Source organism: Fukomys damarensis, unplaced genomic scaffold (assembly GCF_012274545.1).
Source record: "Fukomys damarensis isolate Sample0158 unplaced genomic scaffold, DMR_v1.0_HiC HiC_scaffold_30, whole genome shotgun sequence".
In the NCBI taxonomy this organism is placed as follows: Eukaryota; Metazoa; Chordata; class Mammalia; order Rodentia; family Bathyergidae; genus Fukomys; species Fukomys damarensis.
In genome coordinates this window covers 69,278,983-69,292,483 of record NW_022900942.1, presented here as the reverse complement: position 1 = coordinate 69,292,483, position 13,501 = coordinate 69,278,983, and the positions used below count along the sequence as shown (strand labels likewise).

Sequence of the window (13,501 nt, the reverse complement as noted above, 5' to 3'; positions counted from 1 at the left end):
ATTTTATTTATATTTATTTATATATATTTACATTAATTTATTACTTAAACCTGTTAAGAAAAGTAAAGATAATACACAAAGGTATAAAAATGTATGGGACAACACAAAAATGTGAATAAAAAGAAATTTTGTATGCCTGCATGTGAAAATTTAATAGCAAAAATGAGAATTTTTGCCAAATTATGGCATAGTAGTAAGACCATCAGCCCACCAGACTTGTTGTAGGAGGTGACAAAATGCTACAAGCAACCCTACTTCCAGTACTGTTTCTGGTATACAGTAAGTCCTCATTTTATGGGACAAATAGAAAGATTTCTCAAGGAAAAGTTTAAAACAACGGTTTGAGTGCAAATTTGTATTACTAGATTTAAAGTTATTTCATAAAATCTTAATTGCTGCATTTCATAATGAAGGGAGTAACAGTTAAAAACAATCAAATAGAAAATGCAGAGGTTTATGCACATATACATTCAAACTTAATATTGAAATAAAGCCGTTTCAAGTCTCCAGTAAACAGGGATAATTTAGTAAATGTTTTTGTAATGTTAGAGCACCATTATAAATTTAGATACCTATGCAATGCAAAATTTATTACAATGATCTCATCTTAGTTAAAAAGAAAGACTGGGGATTTAGCTCAGTGACACCGTAGTAGCCTGGCAAGTGCAAGGTCCTGAGTTCAATATCCAGTACCAAACAAAAAAAGCATTTTAAAATTATTGAATGGCAGCAACTAGACAAGAGAAAGAAAAGGAATAAGGATAGGAATAGAATTAAATTGTCATTCTTTCGCAGATGACATGATACTCTACATAGAAAGCCCCCAAAACTCCACCAAAAGACTTTTGGACTTAATAACCAAATTCAGTAGAGTAGCTGGATACAAGGTCAACACTCAAAAATCAACAGCCTTCCTGTACACAAATAACAGACTCGCTGAGACAGGAATTGGAGAAACAAAACCTTTCACAATGGTATAAAAAATTCCTAGGAATCAATCTAACAAAGGAAGTAAAAGACCTCTACACTGAAAACTGTGGCACTCTGAAAACAGAGATTGAAAAGGATATCAGAAAATGGAAAAATATTCTTGAATTAGAGAAAATAACCTTAAAATTCATTTGGAACAAGAAGAGACCTGGAAAAGCAAAGGAAATTTTTGGCAACAAAAACAAGGCAGGGGGCATCACAAGCCCTGCCTTGAAATTATACTATAAAGCTACTGTGATAAAAAACAGCAATAAATACATAAATAAATAAAGAGCAGGCCTGAGGATCAATGGAACGGATTAGAAGATCCAGACACACTCAGCCACCTCATCTTTGACAAAGGAGTCAAGTACCTTCACTGGAGGAAAGAGAGCCCCCTTAATAAATGGTGCTAGAAAAACTGGGTTTCAATTTCCCAAAGATTAAAACTAGACCCATATCTTCCATCATGCACTAAACTAAAATTGAAATGGATCAAAGATCTAAATATTAAAACAGCCCATTTTCCCATCAGTTGGAAACTGGATAAAGAAGATGTGGTTTTTCTATAAAATGGAGTACTACTCAGCCATAAAGAATGAGAAGTTAGATTCATTCATAGGAAAATGGATACATATTGAGGATATACTCCTAAGTGAAATAAATAAGACACACATGTGTAAATACTGAATAGTTTCTCTGGTGTGAATAAACTGTAATAGTACATAAGATCCTAATGAGATAACTGACATTGTGAAATGGGAGGCAAGGGGCTAAAGGTGTAGGGAAGGTGGGGTGGGTAGGGGAAGGGTAATAAGGGAAAAGAAAAAAATGTGAGAAGATGAAAAGATGGAAATAGTGTTTGTAAATGGGGAGGAGAGGAGAGGGTGAAGGGAGGGCAGGGACAAGGGGAAAAAATGAGAACCAAGACCTGTCATGTAGAGGTACAAGATCCCAACAATGAATGTAACTGTACTGTATCCCTAAAATGTACCAATAAACTCAATTAAAGCTGGAAAAAAAATAAGCAATCCAATTATCACACAATCCTATGAGGTAATTACTTTTTTTGTGTGTGGTACTGATGAATAAATCCAGGGCTTTTGCACTAAAAAAAAAAAATGAAAAATGGAAATAAAGTGTTTGTAAATGGGGAGGGGAGGGGGGGGAGGGGAAGGAGGGCATGGACAAGGGGAAAAATAAATATTAAAACAGAAACACTAAATCTACTGGACGATAGGTTAAGTAGAACTCTTGAAGGTACTGGCATAGGAAAAGACTTTATGAACAAAACCTTGGTTGCATGGGAATTATCACAAAGAATCAACAACTGGGATCTCATCTTATTAAAAAGCTTCTGCACAGCAATAGAAACCACCAACAGAGTGAAGAGGCAACCCACTTTTTTACCAGGTGTTCCTCAGACAAGGGGCTATGATCTAGAATACAAAAAGAACTCAAAAAAAAATCAGGCCCCGCAAATCCAAAACTAGGCACCTAAAATAGACACTTTTCAGATGATGAAGTATAGGCGACAAATAAATATATGAAAAAATGTTCAACATCACTGATCATTTGTGAGGTGCAAAGGAAAACAACACTGAGATTCCATCTCACTCCAGAAAGAATGGCTATTAACAAATCAACTAGTAACAAATACTGGCAGGGCTGTGGGGGAAAAGGAACCCTTCTCCTCTGTTGGTGGGAGTTCAGACTGGTGCAACCACTGTGGAAGTCAGTGTGGAGATTCCTCAAAAAACTAAAGGCATCTTCCTGAAGGAAAAATGGAAACAAAGCTTTTTTAAATAAGGAGGGCTGGAGGAGTTGAAAGGAGGGAAGGGGAATGGGAAAAAATAAGAACCAAGATGTATCGTGTACAAGTACAAATTCCCTATGATGAATGTGATCACTATGTCTACCTAAAATTTGCCAATAAACTTAATTAATAAAAAATAAATAAAATTAGTGAATGGGATCTGCCTGCCTCAGCCTTTCAGAGAAAAAGAAATGGGGATTATAGTTCAATACAAAGGCCCTGGATTCAAATAAAACAAAACAAAATAAAATAAGTGAATTTAATTCGGGATCACAATCATCAAAATAAAAATAGGGGGAAAAAAGACAGGTAGAGAAGACTAAATCCCTAACAAGGCATATCTCTGAGGAGTAAGGATGTGTGCATTCTCCTTGCATTTGCTTTTCCACTTGAGACTGAGGACAAGAACATAGATCCTGACCTGAATCCCAATCCCTTGCTCACTGTCCACAGTGGCAACTTACATACCTTTCTGTCAGCCTTAATTTCTTCATCCACTAGATCCAGACATAAAAGCCCTACCTGCAGCCTGTTATGAGGACTAACTAGGATAATTGGTGCAGTTGGCACAGCGCTAGCATGTAGTAAGTGCTCAATACGTATTAACTGTTACTGCTTTCATAGTGAGAAACACTTTATTAGGAAAAGAATATTTGGAATTGAGACACCAAAGGTCATATCTGGTGACAGTATATTGTCATAGCCTCTGGGAAACCCAAACAATCATAACTGAATGCAGGCTAAATAGTACATTAAGGGTGCACTGTTAAGAGAAGAACTTTAGGTAATCTACACCATGAGATCCAATATCACTCTTGACAAACATCCCAACTACCAAAAACAATCCATGAATTTCAAAAGTAGTCAAGAAATGAGAATTCTCATTTTTCCTGGAGAAAAACAGAAAAATAAATACTGTAAACCCTTGGGCCTATTCTTAAAAATGTGTTCAACATTCAATGAAATAGAGAGCGCTTCGGGACTTTGGGAAAAGGCTCTAGCCTCATCTATGCTGCCACTGGGATGATTTTCAGAGCCATTTCACTTCCATATGCCTCTGCTCTGTCTGTAAAATTAGAGAGCTGTGTTAAATGATCACTAAGGCTTCCATTTTCACATTATGGCTTCCTGATTTTGAAATTAATATTTCCCAAATATAAAGACTCACTTATAAGCAGGGGTAACATATAAGCCTAAAACAAATCTCCTAATATTTGAGCAAATTCTTGTTGTAATCGGCAGTGTAGATAATGGTCAGTACGGTATATAAGACTCAAAAAAGGTTTTTAAAAACATACAAATACAGAAGCTCTTTCCGATATCTTTCCTTAGAAATCTATAATTGAAATTTCACGCACATAATCAGTTTATATATATCCACTCCTTCAAACATTTATTAAGAGAATGCAAACTTGCAAGGTCCCAAGGGCACCATATAAGAAAAATAAAGTCCTTGCCCTTAAGTAGCATGGCTAGATAGTTTACAAAACTAAAAACATATATTTAAAAAACTGGTTCACCTTGTCTTTTAGCTTGTAGCTCTGTGAGAAGCTTTTCTTCCACAACTTTAATAGCTTCTTCGGTGGCCTGAGCTATTGTATTTCTTACTAATGCTTCACGGGCCTCATCAAAACGTGGTTGAACAAGTTTGGCATAGTCAACTACCTGCAAAGAATATGTGATAAAATCAACACAAGCAAAAGGTACTGTGAATACTAAACACATTATCAGTCTATTTACTTATCTATATCTCTGTATGTCAGAGATGCTGATACTGCTTGAAGTATCTTTGGAGTTATGTCCCAAGTCCACTGAAATTTTAGTTTTTTTTCTTCAATGAAATGTCACATGAGAGAATAGATACACAAAATACATTTATATTCAGGTTATGTATAAATCTTCTGGTTTAAACCACAAAATTTTATACACATTAAATCAACTTTGTATGTACACTTTACATACAAAAAGTACTCATTTTATATATGCAACTTGATGACTTTTTACAAATATTTACATATAACCACAACCAAAGTCAATATACAGCATTTCTTTACTATCCCAAACAGTTTCCTTTATGCTTCTTTGCAGTTAACCCTGTACCTCTTCTAACTCTCTTTCCACCTTTTATTCCAACTACTGGTTTTTGTCACTATAATTTAGTTTTGCCTCTTCTACAATTTACTTTATTTTCTTCTACTGATGTTTTACAGGGATGTTCACTTCTGGGGAACTGCATATAAACGTATTTCGATCATTTTCCATTCCTTAACCCCACTTCTATTCTTCCCCTTTTCCTAAACCCTCTTCCTCATCCCCAGAAATCTACCTTACAGTTTTCTATCATCTCTCCTTTATTTTTATTATTTTATTTATGTAAATTTTAGGTTTCTCATACAAGGAAAAGCATATGACATTTAACTTTATGAGTTATTTCACTTAACATGATGGTCTCTAGGTTCATCCATTTTAATGCAAATTACGTGAATTCCTTCTTTTATATGGCTGAATAATATTCCACTGTACATATACTGCATTTTCTTTACCCATTCATCTGTGAATGGGCATTTAAGCTGTTTCCAGAATTTAGCTATCATGAATTACATTACTATAAACATGGGTATGCATGTACCACTACAATACTATGATGTCTTTAATTCTTTCAGAAAAATACCCAGGAGAGGTATAACAGGATCCAACAGAATTTCTATTTTTAGTTTTTTGAGGACTCTCCATACTGATTTCCATAGTGGTTGTATTAATTAAGGTTGCCAGCCTTTTTCCCTGTACCCTTACCAGCACTTGTTTCGTGTTCCTGATGATATAGCCACTCTGACTAGGGTACATTGCAATCTTAAAGTTATTCTGATTTGCATTCCCCTAATAGTTAAAGATGTTGAACATTTTTTCCATATACTTATTGGCCACTTGTGCTTCAGACTGAAATATTTTGATCAGTCTTCAAGTTCTGCAAACTCAAATCAGCAGTTAAACTAATTCAGTAAAATTTTCAGATCAGTTGTGTATTTTTAGTTATAAGATTTCCATTTGGTTCTTTTCTAAAGCAGAGTTTAAATTTATCTCACAAGATTCTCAATATGTTCTCTGATTAAGTTCTCAAACATATTTATAAAGCTACCCTAAAGACTGTATCTGCTAATTCCAAAATCTGGTTCATTTCAGGGTCAGTTTCTAGTACCTTCTTTTTTCTTGATATGGGTCACATTTTCCTGTTTCTTTTTATTTCTCATAAGTTTTCGTTATATGTTGGACAGTGTAGATGTCACACTATCAGAGACTTCGGAACCCTGTTACTTTCTTCTGAAGAGTGTCAGTGTTGGGTTTTGTTCTAGAAGACAGTTTAATTATTGATTCATCACATTTGAACTTCCATTTGCTGCTCTGTTATATCCAAAGTTGTTCGGAAAGCCCAAGTTGTTTCCAGGTTTGACAAGACTCGATCTCCAAACTCATTCCCTAGATCTTACTGAGGGTGATTTGGGCTCTGTTAGCACCGGTGTGGAATAAGCCTTAGTGTAGGCAGCAGGTCGTCACTCCTAATATTGCGCATCAGCGTGACGTCCTGGCTATGAACAAGGCGTTTCCTTCCTGACTGGGCCACAACTCTCCTGTGTCCCAGCCCTGCTCAAAGCCTGGGATCCCCACTTCATTTGCAGCCCTTTAGTAGACGTCCTCTGGCAAGCTTTGAGAAGCTTCACGTAGAACAGGTGTAGCCCAAGCCCCAGACGCACAGGCCTCTGCTCACTTCCACCCTTGCCCCAAGCAGACCCCTCTCCTCCGGCGCTCTGCCTCGCAGTTCCACCCGCTTCAGAACTCCCTCCCACCACAGCCTCCCCAGCTCAGTGGAAACGTCACCTCTGCTTGGTGTAAACAGTGATCACGGGGCTCAACTTGTGAGCTTCTCTCCTCCCTAGGATCACATGGCGGATCACATCATGGCTGGGATTTAAAGATTATTTTTGAAAGATTGTAACGATTTATAATTTCACCAATAGTTGTATGAACTTGCCATTCGTACATGCCATCTCTGGCAATAAAAGACATCTTTTTCCACACTTATGGGTGAATAATTGTATCTTTTTATTATTTAATGTTTTCTTATCATCCAACAGGAAGCCAATTTATCTTGTGTGATTTTTCTCTAGCTACCTGTTGCCTATTTTTCTAAAGTTGCTTGTCTTTTTCTTTGTCAAATTATTCTATATCATTTTTCAAAAATTGAAGCCTTTAAACTGGAGATTTAGCTCGGTGGTACCGCACCTGCATTGTAAGTGCAAGGTCCTAAGTTTGATCCCTGGTACCAGGAAAAAAAATCAAAGCCTTTTATCAAGGAGATATTTTATATTTTGATTAAATAATATTAAAAAGTAGTTGTAGAAATATTCATTATCCAATTGCTCCATAACGTATCACTCCAAAACCTGGTAACTTAGAATAACAAACATTTTTTTCATAGTTTCTGGGATCTGAAATAAATTTTCATTACTTTAAATGGGAAAATTATATACTCTAAATATTAATCCAAATTCTATCACATAACTAAAATTTTAAAAGGTGTAAATACAAGCCATAGATTATCTATCATGTTTGGATGTAAAATGGCTAAAAGATCACTATGTAACCAATAACCATCAATATGATTGGTGATATGCAGTTCTCTTGCATGCAGTAATATGACTTTTCATAGGAAAAGCAACATGTGAAGCTCATTAAACACATGAAGAGAAGCAGGGAAGAATAATTATTTGGAAGCAACAGTAACAGCAAGGAGGATGTCTCCCCGCCCCATGTCCAGTGGAACTCTCCCAGCTGGCAGTGTAAAAGTAGAAACCTGAGAATAAATAAAATCCTACAAACTATAATCTAGATTAGATAGATAGATAGATAGACAGACAGACAGATAGATAGATGATAGTTACCTTTCCTTTATAGTACTCTGCAATCAAATTGCTAAGTGTCGTTTTCCCCGAATACTGAGGGCCAAATACAAATACTTTACACGGTGGTGCTGGCATAGGTGGAAGAAGATATGGACGTGGGTTCAATAAAAATGTTTTTAATGCTTCTTCTGATGAAAGGCAGTATATCTTACCTAGAAAACTTAAAATAAGCTGTAATAATAAACAACTGAAAACAGGTATGGTTTTAAAAGTGTTTTAAAATTAAGCTCTGAAAATCTTACTTACCTCACAGAAAAGTGAGGCAATCCTGCATAAATGTTACCTTCCTTTAAAGCCACAGGACACATACGTCCCCATTGACTCCTGTGCCATTTGTATCTTTTTGCAATAAGTTTACAAGATGCAAGAGTACGGAATAGCTCTTCCTGTGAACATACAAATATTACATCAAAAAGTGTAATGTAAATTTAGCTAAAATGAGAGTATTAAATATTTCACTTATTTAATAAAGCTTTCCCATTTAAGAAATAATTTACAATACAAATTTTTTTTCCTAATCACCACATTTTACACTTGTCCTATAGTTAATAAGACTAGTTTAATTTTCTGTAAGAAAACCTTATGTTAAGGCAGTATGTAGATGTCCCCACAAAGCCTCATACAGTCTAGGCAGAGCTTTTTCAGAGGCAGCTGGATCTAGAGTGTGTGATGTTGGTATTGATTCACGGTGCAGTGCTAGGCTCAAGGGCACTAGGATTAGAAGTGTGAGTGCTGAGCCAGGTGTGGTGGCGCACACCTGTAGTCCCAGCACTTGGGAGGCTGAGGCAGGAGGATCGCTATGAGTTCGAGACCAGCCTGGGCTACCTAGCGAGTTCTATCTAGGTCAGTCTGGAAAAAAAAAAAAAAAAGAAGAAGAAGTGTGAGTGCTGCCCGCCCTAAACAGCCTGGATAAAAATACAAGGGATAGAAAGAGCTGAAGTTGTCCCTTGTTGCTTTTTTCTACCTTCTGCCCGCCACAAACTGTTTCCCCTCTGGAAGACCACCCTGCCTTGGAGCCAGCTGATTATGGATGGAAACCTCTACAAACTGTGAACCAAACAAACCTTTCCTCCTCCGAGGATTGGATATTTTGTCTCAGTAATGAGAAAAGTAAATAAGACACCTTACTCAAAATTTTCTGAGCATTGCCATCATATGACAGGATAAGCATTAGAGCATTTTCTATCACTGCTTCACAAATTAGAGTCTGAAAATTTCTTATTTAAAAGTTTTAAAATGTGCCACATTCTTAATCAATTCACTAATATTTTTAAAGAGTTCCATATTTTATACAAATTATTTTTTGCATTTACTCATCCTATGAGTGGTTCTTTGATTCTTAAAATTTGAAGGTTCCCTTAGTAATCCTTCCTGCCTGTGACCTGTAGAAGTTAAGCATTTGTCTCTACAGACTTCAAGAGAACTAAAGAGTTGTCTAACTTTATGCTGTCCCATCTGGGTAGGAAAGAACTGGAGAGAGGGCACAGTGGGCAACTTTCAGGAAGAAAGGGACCAGGGTGGCTCCTTCCATCCTTCCGACGTGGGTGGCACATGCATCAGCGGTCTCCAGGGTTGACCGTGGAGCATGGGTAAGATGGGCACTGTGGTCGTGCCTGAGTCCTCGCAGCGCTGACAGCGCAGAGGCACACGCTCCAGGGATGCTGCCTGCCGAGTGGAGGGCGGGAAGGAGAGCTCAATGGTCAGGAAGCCACCAAGGGCTAGGGCAGCTGCGGAAGACTGAGCACCCCATCTGCGGGACACAGGAGTGAGCAGCCTTCCCCGAGGCCTAGACAATGAGCTAGGACAGAAACAGCCCAGAGGAGTCAAGAGGAATCACTTTGTTCTCACCCCACTTCCTGCTCAAACACAGAGAAGGTGGTGAAATAGCAGGCCCTGTCCCCACTCAGATTCACGCCCTTTTAAGCCGCACTGCCAGGTGCTGAGGGGAGACAAGAGCAGCTCCTGAATGACGCACAGAGGTGTGCAGGAGTGGCTGCTACCGAAACAAGACAGACTGAACACACGCATCCGTGCTTTCCCGCAACCTTGATAAAATGGCTGTAGAGGAATTTTTAAAAATAGAATAAGCTTATAAGCACACAGAGAATAGGAGAAGAGACCAAAGAAGGTGGTCAGGGTTAACAACTGAACAGCCATGGATACAGCTTTGTAAACCAGACAGCTGGGTGACGAGGGGTACTTGACTTAGAAAGATGAAAACTACCTCTGGGAGCAAAGATGGATGTGGCAAGGACAGGGGACGCCAAGAAGTCAGTTGATTCACTCTGAAAAATTCTGTAAAGACCTGGGACCAAGTACCGCTGAGGCGGATGAAGGTAGACCAGAAACAGGAGGCCGAATGGAAATCTCTGGAGAGGGTACAGGCGGCCAGTTCACTACACTACCCTCTACTCGGTCCGCGTACCCTCCCCTCTGCCTCCCACCGAGTCTGTCTCCGTTGCGAGACTGAAGCCTACGGAACCAGACAATCATGGGAGGCAGACTCAGCCCCCGCCATGCTGGGTAGGGTGGGGTGGGGCCCCAGAAGGTTGGCATGGAAAGCCACTGTGTTCAAGCACCACACTTACCTGAGCCCCTCCGAAGAACTCTGGACCTTCCCACCATACAGCACTTAGATTTATTGGTACATGTTTGTGATATACAATAATTGCATTCATCTTGGGGAACTGGCACATATGCATATATGTTTCCTTAATCTCTGTTACTCATCCTTTCCCTCTCACACCTACTCTCTCCCTCCAGCCCAGGGCCCCTTCTCATCTCGAAGTATCTACCTCCCTATTTCTTATCATTTTTTTTTGGTTTGCACTGTATTTATACTTTGGGTTTCTTACATGAGAGACGCGATGTGATATTTAAGTTTGTGCGGCTGGTTTATTTCACTTAGCATTATGGTCTCAAGTGCATTCCTTTTCCCTACAAATGACTTAAGTTTATTCTTTATGGCAAAGTAGTACTCTGTTGTGCATAAATACCATATTTTCTTCGTTGCTTATCAGTTGGTGGCCATATAGACGGCTCCCAAGATGTAGCTATTCCGTATTGGGATGCCGTAAACATGGCTATGCATGTTCCACTGTACACGGGTCATGTACCCTCTGGGGGAAATACCTAGAAAAAGTGCACCTGGGTCAAATACAGTTTCTATTTGTGGTGTTTTGAGGAATCTCCATACTGACTTCCAAAGTGGTTGTACTAGTTTACACTCCCACCACCAGTTTAGAACCCGTTCCCACAGCCTCACAGGCATTTGTTGTTTTTGAGTTCTGGACATGGCCACTCTTTCTGGAGTGAATCTTTCTTCAATGATTAGTTTATTTGAATTATGATAACTATTTATGATGCTGGTACTCTAAAAAATTTCTATCCCGACAAGAGTTATTTCTAGAGTAAAACTAAACTTCCCAGAATAAATCTCATATTCCAATTCCAAGTCTTTGCCACCTTTTAGCACCTAGCAGCTGTAATTTGATCACACTCACATCCACAGTCCACCAGCGTCGGGAACAGCCAAACATCTGGCTGAATAAATGAGAACTTAGAGCTGAGGGCTTTCTTCGGTGTTATGAAATTCTTAAAGTGAACTTGGGTTTCTTTTTCACTATCTCTATAGTTAATGTTCTGATTTTACCGTTGTTCTTTGTTTGGAAACTAGTTTTGTTGTATCTGTTGTTGTCTAAAAGAACACTGTTCTAACGTATAGCTCTTTCCTAGAAGACAAATCCATTTGTATAAAAAGTATCATGAAATTCCTTTTAGACCTTGAAAAGATACAAAATAAGACCATGACAAATACCATACAGTTTGACTTTCATTTAAATAGAACTTACATTATCCATTATGTCATTAACTTCTTCCTCAGCAGTCTGAAGTTTGGTTAAAACAGCTGCTCTTTTTAGGTTCAGATATTTAAGTCGTTCCATTACCATCTAAATTTAAAGATCAAATATTTAACTACATTGGCATCTGAATTATCTCAAATATTCTGAAAAAGAGATCAGCTCAAGTCTCAAACCCACGTTCTGTCTGAGTACCAGGCTAGAACCCTTGCTTGCGTCTTTCTGGCGTCAGTGGTATATGGGCAAGTGCTTCTTGGCTTGGATTCCATCACTCCAATCTCTGCCTCTGTTGTCACAGTCATCTTCTCCCTGTATGTCTTCTGCTAATCCATACTAGATGAGGGCCCATCTGACTAAGTATGACTTCATCTTAACTTGATTATATAATTCCAAGTAAGGTCACATTTATAGGCATTGAGCTTTGGGCTTTGAGCTTTAACATATATACATGGGAATGAACCCAGGGGCTTGACACTGAGCTATATGTCCCTAGCCCTTTATTTAGTTAGTATTTTTGAGACAGGGTCTAAGTTTCCCAGGCTAAGTTCAACCTTGTGATCCTCCTGCCTCATCTTCCTTGAGGGACACATTTCAAACTGTTAATAGTCTCCCACTGGATCCTAAATGCTCACATCTTGAGATCTGGGTCTATAGGACCTCTCTGGGCAAAGCAAAGATGATCAAATTTAGAAATGGGAAGAAAGGAGCTAAAGGTGTAGGGAAGGTGGGATGGGTAGGGGAAGGGTAATAAGGGAAAAGAAAAAAATGTGAGATAATGAAAAGATGAAAATAAAGTGTTTGTAGATGGGGAGGGGAGGAGGTGGTGAAGGGAGGGCAGGGGTAAGGGGAAAAAATGAGAATCAAGACTTGCCATGTAGAGGTACAAGATCCCAACAATGAATGTAACTGTACTGTATCCCTAAAATGTAACAATAAACTCAATTAAAGGTGAAAAAAAAAGACGAGGTAGACACTGGAGCTATGCTGCTGTAAGCCATAATATACACACAGCTATCAGAAGGTGGAAGAGGCAAGGGTGGACACTGGAGTGGCTGGCAGGAGCAGGGTCCTACCTACACCTTAACTTCAGACTTCCAGCCTTCAGAACTGTGAGACAAAAGTTTGTCACTTTAAGCTGATTTGTGATATTCTGTCATGGCAACAACACAAGGAAAAGAATACCGACACTATACAGAAGAAACTAGAAGACAAAAGTGGCTAGAGCACAGAATCTGAGACACAGGCTGGTGAGACAGACAAAATCCTGGCAGTCTGTGGTAGAAGACCGTGTTATTTGTTCACAATGAAACCTTCCCTCTCTTGGCTTGTTAACTCCCACTTTGGATTTGGTTTACTTCCTCAGCCCTCAGTGTTGAGCTTCACTGTGTAACTCACTTTGGTAAATGGAATGTGGGCAGAAGTAGTACCTGCACCAGTATCTGTTCAAAACTGCAGCCTTCATAAATTCAGAAAGTTTCAACCAAGCCTCTCAGTACTTCCATCCCCTTATACTGTGTCCCATATATGGTAAAAAGTGGAGTTATCCATATCCTGAGAATTTATCATACTTAATGCCAGATACTTAGGTGTTGGACTAAGACTTACCATATTTTTTGTAAAATATTTTTAGGTACGAGCTTCTTCACATCCTTATGAACACTTCTCGCTGTCTTTTTAGCTTTGGCCATCCTAGTGAGTGTCAAGCGATAGCCCATTCTAGGTTTGATTTAGGCTTCCCTTGAGATTGATGTTAAGCACCTTACCATGTGTTTATTGGTTGCTATTTAGTTTTACTTTTTCTGAGGTAGTTTTTGAATTCAAATGGAGAGATTTTAAATTCAAATGTAGTTTTGATTTAAATAGGAATAGATAAATAAATATAACATCAAGTTTAAAAT

General features: G+C 38.5%; 1 protein-coding gene across 6 annotated transcripts in view; it reads right to left on the bottom strand.

Annotated features, from left to right (window-relative positions):
- Window positions 1–13,501, bottom strand: part of Ak9 (adenylate kinase 9) — a 115,702-nt gene that overhangs the window by 78,673 nt on the left and 23,528 nt on the right. For all 6 annotated transcript variants that reach the window (XM_033757527.1, XM_033757529.1, XM_010638976.2 and 3 more), the window contains 4 exons: window positions 11,595–11,693; window positions 7,990–8,129; window positions 7,723–7,903; window positions 4,306–4,450 (listed from right to left, as the gene is read on the bottom strand). In XM_033757527.1, the coding sequence (XP_033613418.1) occupies window positions 4,306–4,450; window positions 7,723–7,903; window positions 7,990–8,129; window positions 11,595–11,693 (565 nt within the window). The remainder of the gene's footprint in view (window positions 1–4,305; window positions 4,451–7,722; window positions 7,904–7,989; window positions 8,130–11,594; window positions 11,694–13,501) is intronic.